The sequence below is a fragment of the Sceloporus undulatus genome, chromosome 1, assembly GCF_019175285.1.
Source record: "Sceloporus undulatus isolate JIND9_A2432 ecotype Alabama chromosome 1, SceUnd_v1.1, whole genome shotgun sequence".
NCBI classification, from domain to species: domain Eukaryota; kingdom Metazoa; phylum Chordata; class Lepidosauria; order Squamata; family Phrynosomatidae; genus Sceloporus; species Sceloporus undulatus.
In genome coordinates this window covers 26,999,181-27,007,093 of record NC_056522.1, presented here as the reverse complement: position 1 = coordinate 27,007,093, position 7,913 = coordinate 26,999,181, and the positions used below count along the sequence as shown (strand labels likewise).

The 7,913-nt window shown below is 50.3% G+C and overlaps 1 protein-coding gene across 2 annotated transcripts in view; it reads left to right on the top strand.

Annotated features, from left to right (window-relative positions):
- Window positions 1-3,520: 3,520 nt before the first annotated feature.
- Window positions 3,521-7,913, top strand: part of EPAS1 (endothelial PAS domain protein 1) — a 158,963-nt gene continuing 154,570 nt past the window's right edge. For both annotated transcript variants that reach the window (XM_042447967.1, XM_042447960.1), the window contains exon 1: window positions 3,521-4,008. In XM_042447967.1, the coding sequence (XP_042303901.1) occupies window positions 3,983-4,008 (26 nt within the window). In that variant the 5' untranslated portion in view covers window positions 3,521-3,982. The remainder of the gene's footprint in view (window positions 4,009-7,913) is intronic.

The window sequence follows — 7,913 nt, the reverse complement described above, 5'->3', positions numbered from 1 at the left end:
TCCAGGCTCACACAGTATATATACACCCAATTTTTCCAGGCAAAGCACTCTCTGAAGATGCCAGCCACAGATGCTGGTGAAACGTCAGAAAGAAACTCTGTTAGAACATGGCCACATAGCCCAAAAAGCCCACAAAAAACTATGAAAGCCTTCGACTTTACATGTGTTCGGATTGCCATTGGATTATACAGTGGTACCCCGGGATACGAATGCGCCGCCTTACGAAATTTCCGGGTTACGAAAAAAATCCAATTAAAAAAACTGTTCCGGGTTACGAAGGTTTTTTTGGGTTACGAAAAATTTTTTGGTGCTTTTCGGCGCTATTTCACACGAAATCGCGGCTTTTCCCCATTAGCGCCAATGGGTTTTTCGGCTTGCGAAGTATTCCGGGTTACGAAAGCGGCGGCGGAACGAATTAATTTCGTAACCCGGGGTACCACTGTACTTCCAAATTCCCTTGTCTGATAAACTCCTTTGAAAGGGACACAGGAGAGTGCCACAGCCCGTTCTGCAAGACAAAAAACATGTTTGACAGTGGAATCACTAGGAGGCTGCAGGGGATGCAGACTGTACCAAGTGACACCTGAAAGGGGGGTGACAGCACTGCTCCTCAAAGGGGCTGCGGCATTCATCTGCTTCTCTTTAAAATACTTGAAGAGATGGTTACTTACTATCTGATGTTCTGTTGTTGGCTGTTTATTGATCCATTTCCTGTATTGCTATGTACTGTATATGTATTATCCTACTTGTGAGTATGTATTTTCCCTGGATAATGATTAACCTTCCATTTTGAAGCCAAGCCCTCCCTTCAGTCCATCTGCCTTGGTCCAGGCCTCGGAGGTTGAGAGGAACTGCTGGACCTCTTACCCTTTCCCGTCACCACCCCCTTCTCCTTCTGTGTCATGTCTTTTTAGATTGTAAGCCTGAGGGCAGGGAACCGTTTAACTAAAAAGATTGTATGTACAGCGCTGTGTAAACTTACAGCGCTTCATAAAGGTTAATAATAATAATAATAATAGGACTGGGGCAAAGCTCAATGGAAGGAGAAAGGAGAAGCCCTTGAATTACCTTTTTATTAAATCTACTCTATGTATATGTAAATACATTTGGGTTGTGTGTATGATATTGTAAATCAGGGGTCGGCAACCTCCGGCCCGCGGGCCGGATGCGGCCCGCGAAGGCCTGGCCGCCAGCCCCCGGCTGCTCTTGCCGCCACCGCCGCCGCCGCCCGTCGCGGCTTTTCGCCGCTCTGGGCGCCGCCATTTTGGGCGAAAAATGGCGCCGCCCATAGCGGCCTCTGGGGCTATGGGCGCCGCCATTTTTTCACCCAAAATGGCGGCGAAGTCTCACGCGACCTCGGGGGAGGTCGCGCGAGACGTCGCCGCCATTTTGCCGCCCAAAATGGCGGTGCCCAGAGTGGCCGCCGCAACAGCGGCGGCAACGGCGGCGGGCCTCTAGGAGGCCCGCTACCGTCTCTGGGACCCTCCAGGAGGGCTCCCAGGGCGGCAGGGGGCCTCTGCAGGGCCCGCTGCCGTCCCTGGGGCCCTGCAGGAGGGCTCCCAGGGCGGCAGGGGGCCTCTGCGGGGCCCGCTGCCGTCGCTGGGGCCCTGCAGGAGGGCTCACAGGGCGGCAGGGGGCCTCTGCGGGGCCCGGTGCCGTCTCTGGGGCCCTCCAGGCGGGCTCCCATGGTGGCTGGGGGCCTCTGGAAGGCCCGGTGCCGTCACTGGGGCCCTCCAGGGGGTCCTCCAGCACTGGCAGCCCCCCCCAGCTTTTTTGCTGGTCTCTGAAGGGGCCAAGGGCCCCGTCAGGGGCCAGCAAAAATGGGGAGGCCTGGCCCCCGGAGGGTGGAAGCTCCGCCCCCGGCATGCGGCCCCGCCCCTGGAGGGGGGGAGCTCCCCCCCCCCGCACACAGCCCCCCCCCGGAGGGGCGAAGCTCCCACCCACCACCTCCGGCCCCCCAGTCGCCTGAGGGACAGCAACCCGGCCCCCGGCTCAAAAAGGTTGCCTACCCCTGTTGTAAATGAAAGGTACAATTTTAATTTTGCTTGTTGTTTCTGTCACAACTATTAGCATAGCGTTCAGTGGAATATGGGAATGATGACTTATGAATAACCTTACACTGCTCCCTCGGGTTACGAAATTAATTCGTTCCGCGGCCGCTTTCGTAACCCGAAAAGCCTTCGTAAGCCGAAATGCCATAGGCGCTAATGGGGAAAAGCCGCGATTCCGTGTAAAATAGCGCCGAAAAGCACCAAAATTTTTTTCGTAACCCGAAAAAACATTCGTAACCCGGAACAATTATTTCCAATGGGATTTTTTCGTATCCCGGAAATTTCGTAACCTGGGTATTTCGTATCCCGAGGTACCACTGTAGTTCAAAAAGCATTCCTTTTTTTAAAAAAAAAATTATTTTTAATATAGTTTTATCTCTTCCATTAAAAAATACATAAAACAAAAATCTTCTACATTACAACATTATGCCATAGACTACCACTACCTACAATGCATACATACAACGCCTACATGTAATACACCCATTACAACGTTAACTCCATCATATCCAGCTTTCCCACCACCAGACTGAACCACCTCAACATAAACGATAACTTCCTCTTGTCACTTTTCTACTTAGTCTATTTCTATGTCGTGTTGTGAAGTATCCCCCTTTGTCATTTGTTGACCTGGGGTAAGTTAACCACCCTCTTGGGAAATGAAACAACTAGACATTTTGAAAAGGATTGGGAGAGTATTAGCTCTCTATAGGATTAAAGAGAGGGAAAGGAGTAGCAGGAATATTGTTACTCCAAAAGAAGGTAAAGGGGTGACATGGGGAAAGGAGAAGGAAAATAAAATTAAGACCCCTTACCCAGAAAGAAAAAGCATTGCTAAGGATTCTGTATGGAGTGAAACAGGGGAGAGAGAGGGTGACACCAATCCTAGTGACGCCACTGAGAAGGAGTGGTGTCACCCCCCCCCCCCCCTTGGGGGCCCCCCCGGGCGCCCCCCCCCCCCCCCCCCCCCCCCCCCCCAGTGATGGCACTGAACCCTCTCACTAGGTCCTGGGCCCATCAGCAGTGTCCCTTTGGGATGCGGGATCTGTGGTAAAATGGGAGGAGGCCAGTGGGGAGGGGGGTGTCCCTGTGATGTGCCGCTCTGAGTGACACTATTCCCAGGAGGCCACTGGAGGAAGGAGTCTGGGGCGCAAGATGAAGAAGTTAAAGAGGAGGAGGGGGTGACACTCTGAGGGACCTAGGGAGGCCAGCGGAGTCCCTCTGGGGCGCCCTGGGAGCAGGGCAATGGGGCTGACCCTGTGAGGCAGCAGAGCTCCGGGCGTCACTCGTTCTGGAGCCCCTGTCTCTGGCTGGGCGCCTCCTTGGGCCCTTGGCCCTCTCTGGCCTCTGCTCTCCAGACCAAGTCCCGGGAACTCGGGGGGCGGAGGCTGGCCTGGCGCCCTGGGCTCCCATTGGCCGGAGAGGCGTCTCTCTCTCTCGGGCCCCGGCTGGCCCTGCCCTTCTCCCGAGCCCAGAGCCCAGGGCCAGGGAGGAGGAGGAGGAGGAGGACTTGGCCGGACTCCGAGAGAGAGACCCCTGCGCCGGCGGCGGCGTTGCTGCGCAAAGGAGCGAGAGCGGCGCCCGAGGCGCTCCTTGGCTGCCTCCCTCCCTCCCTCCCCCGGAGCCGGCTGTACAATCCTCGGCAGTGTCCTGAGACTGTATAGCCGCCGCCTCGGGGGCTCGGGTCCGACTCTCAGCCCTCCTTCGGCCCCTCTGGCTTTCGGACGGCTGGCTCCCGGAGCTGCATCAGGAGAGCGGCAAAAGGGGCGGCAGCCTTGGCAGCAGAGCAGCCTCCAGGAGGGAGCTTCCCAGCCGCCTTTTCTGGGGGTTTTGGGGGCCCTTGGGAACCCCAAAAGTGGCGCTTAGGGACAGGAGCCGCCTTCGCCGGAGACGCCTCCCGAGGAGCCCTTAGGAAACTAGAAGGCTCCAGGATGACAGCCGAGAAGGAGAAGAAGAGGTAAGGGCTCTCTGGGGTCCGGGAGGGGGCCTCTGGGGCCGCAGGGCAAAGCCAGGAACCCCGGCAGCCAGGACGACGTTTCTCTGGACTAGCCTCCCCCAATGCGCCCTGAGCCCTTGCCAGCCTTCGGAGCCCCCTCGGCTTCTTCGTGGAAGGCGGGGAGCCTGGCTTTCCCTTCTTTGCCCGATGGAGAAGCCTGGGCTGCCCCCACGATGGAGAAACAACCCGCTTTGGCGCCGCTTTAACTCATTTTCTGGCTCAAGGCTATGGAATCCTGGGAGTATGTTGTTTGTGCTCAGCCCCTGCTTTCCCCCTGAGGCTGAGAGAGTGTGACCCGCCCAAGGTCCCCCATTAGTGGGGGTTTTAGGCTCAAGCTCCCTGGTCTCCAGAGAGCGGTAGCCCAATACTTCTGGTTTGTATTTTAATACATTATATTTTAATCTGCAACTGTGTTCATCCTTAAAATGGTTTAATTTTGTGTTTTTTAAAGTTACATTTATGTCTTTTAATATTTTGTACTGTTTTTAAGTGGTTTTATACTTGTTCGCCACCTTGAGTCCCAATATTGGGAGAAAGGCAGGATATGTGAAACTAATAATAGTAATAATAATAATAATAATAATAATACTGTAATAATAATAATAACCACTACGCACTTTCAGCCTCAGAGGGGAGGCAAAAGCCCGAACCAAAAAGAAACTACATCGCCCTCTCTGAAGAAATCTGGTGAAGAAAACCTCTGGAGAAAGCCGCCTGGTTGTAGTGGTTTGAGTGTTGGACTATGACTCTGGAGATCTGGGTTCAAGTCCTGCGCTTGAGCATCAATGCCCCGCTGGGTGCCCTGGTTGAGTCACACTCTCTTAGCCCCAGAGGATGGCAAGGGCAAAAGCTCGTCTGAAGAAATCTTGCCAAGAAAACCCTATCACAGGTCCGCCTTTAGGGTCGGAAAATGGCACGTAAGAACAGCTTGTATCTCTGGACCGACTGACTGACAATAATAGCAATAAAGTTGCCTGAGGATTGCCACAAGGAGAAAGTGGCAACAAGGAGAAGAAAAAGTGTCAGGAGGAGGGGATGATTCGAGAACAGAGGCATCCAAAACCCCAATTGTTTATTATTATTATTATTATTATTATTATTATTATTATTATTATTGATCATTATTGATTGCATGCCTTCTCCCAGAAAGGCACCTCACAGATCATTTAAAAGATTTTACAATATTTTAAAACAACAACCATTAAAACCAACTAGCTGAAAACAGTATAAAATGGCTGTAAAATGGCTCAGACTGGTGTTTCCTAGGATGCATCCACACTGGAGAAATAACCTGGTCTGGCACTGCTTTCACTGCCCTGACCCAGAGGGCCCCACAACAAACTCCAACTCCCAGAATTCCATAGCCTTGGGCCAGGGCAGTGAAAGCAGTGCCAAATCAGGTTATTTCTCCAGTGTGGATGCAGCCCTAGTGGCTCTCTCTTCCTGGCCAATTTTTTAAGGATGATGGTTGTTGTTGTTGTTGGTTATGATGGGGAGAATAGTATGGCTTGCTGCTTCTCTCCCTGAATTGGCGTTGGATGGATGGAAAGGCCTCAGTGGCTCTCAAAGATCATAGGTATCCATGCAGCTATAGTAAAATCCATTTTAGGTGTTCAGGGTAACTCAAGTTGAGCTCACTGACCATCTTACAAAACTACAGTTTCCAGAAATCCCTAGCCTTGAGCCAGGACAGTTTTGGACCGGAGTTTAAGGATAAGGATGTGGAGTCTGATCTGCCCAAAATTAAGTATTTGAAGGGTCCTTTGCTTTTTAACAACCATATTTAAGCATGTATTTGAGAATCAAAGGGGCCCAGAGGTGCGAAACCCATGGGGCATTTTGTACACACTAAGTCCAAAGTGTATACAATTCATATCCTATCCTGGGCATTTAGTCAAAATAGCTGAAAAAGGCTTTTGGGCCTTTTGGCAGAGCCTGAGGGTGCATCAACACTGTACAGATAATGCAGTTTGACACCACCTTAATCTGCCATGGCTCCATCCTCCAGAATCCTGGGATTTGTAGTGTGGTGAGGCACTAGCACTCTCTGGCAGAGAAGGCTAAAGACCTTGTAAAACTACAGATCCCCAGATTCCATAGGATGGAGTCACAGTGCTTAAAGAGGTGCAGATTTCATTATCTCTAAAGTGTAGATGCATCCTCAGTGTATTATCTGGTATCATGAAGTGTACCATCATTTTCTTTAAAAGCTCTGAAGCTGCAACTGCACTGCTGAAATAAAATCTGGTTCGACCCCTCTTTAAGCTTCCATGGCTCCATGCTGTGGGATCCTGGGATTTCTAGTTTGTTGTTGCATCTGAGTCTTCTGACAGAGGTGATGCAATCTCTCATAAAGCTACAAATCCCAGGATGCCATTGCACTGAGTCATAGCAGTTAAAGCGTTGTCAAACTGGATTATTTTTGCAATGTGGATGTTTATAATTGCCTCTGAAATCTGTGAGATGCTTATAGTTGCCTTTGAAATATGTAATTCTCCTCCATCGTCTTCTAATAACTAAAGTCCTCATTTTTAAATGAAGGAGAAAGGAGTGTATGATCTTTTTGCTGTCTCTGCTGGGGCGGCTTACAAAAGTTTACTTCCAGCTCTGGTTTGACTTTGAGGCTACATCTCCACTGCTGAAATAATCTGGTTTGACACCACTTTCTGACTGCCACAGCTCTGTGCTGTGGGATTCTGGGATTTGTAGTTTGTTGTGACACCTGACCAATATGATACTGACAGCTACAAACCCCAGAATTCCATAGCATTGCACCAGGGCGGTTAAAGAAGTTGTGTGTCAGATTGTTGCTGCAGGAAGAGACACCATCTGATGCTTTCTTCAGAAAGATCTTCAGGCTGCATCCACACTGGAGAAATAACCCAGTTTGGCAGCACTTTAACTCTTTTCTGGTTCAAGGCTGTGGAATTCTGAGAGTTGGAGTTTGTTGTAGGGCCCAGAATTCCAGAGCCTTGAGCCAGAAAAGAGTTAAAGCACTGCCAAACTGGGTTATTTCTCCAGTGTAGATGCAGCCACACCTGCGCCTCTGTCCCGCGTTTGAGCTCAGTCTAGCATCAGCTTCTTTACTCCCGAGTAGCCACACCGCATTTGGTGCTCAGTACAAGGGCAGAAGGGTCAGGGTGACCAGATGTCAATAACAAAAGAGGACAAGGAACCTTGAAATGCAAGACATTGAAGGAAAAAAAAGTAGGACATTACAAAATAAAAGCTAAAAACACTTGTTTAGAAACCCAAATGGGTTATTTATAGCTGTATTACACACACACACACACACACACACACACACACACACACACACTGTATTTTATTATGTTTGTTGTGTGCCTTCAAAGTCATCTCTGATTTACGGCGCTCCTAAGACGAACCTATCATGAGGTTTTCTTGGCAAGAGTTGTTCAGAGGAATCATAGAATCAAAGAGTTGGAGGAGACCACAAGGGCCATCAAGTCCAATCCCCTGCCATGCAGGGACTCTCAATCAAAGATTCCCCGACAGATGGCCCTCCAGTTTCTGCTTACAGACCTCCAAGTAAGGAGACTCCATTGCACTCTGAGGAAGGAGTGTGTTCCACTGTCGAACAGCCCTTACTGTCAGGAAGTCCCTCCTAATGTTGAGGTGGAATCTCTTTTCTTGTAGTTTGCATACATTGTTTCGGGTGCCATTGCCTTTCCCTGAGGCTGAGAGCATGTGGCTTGCCCAAGGGTCATCCAGGAGATTTCATGGCTGAGCTGGGAATTGAATCCTGGTCTCCTGAACTGTAGTCCAACGCTCAAACCACTACACCACACTGGTTATATTATTATTATTATTATTATTATTATTATTATTATTATTATTATTATTAT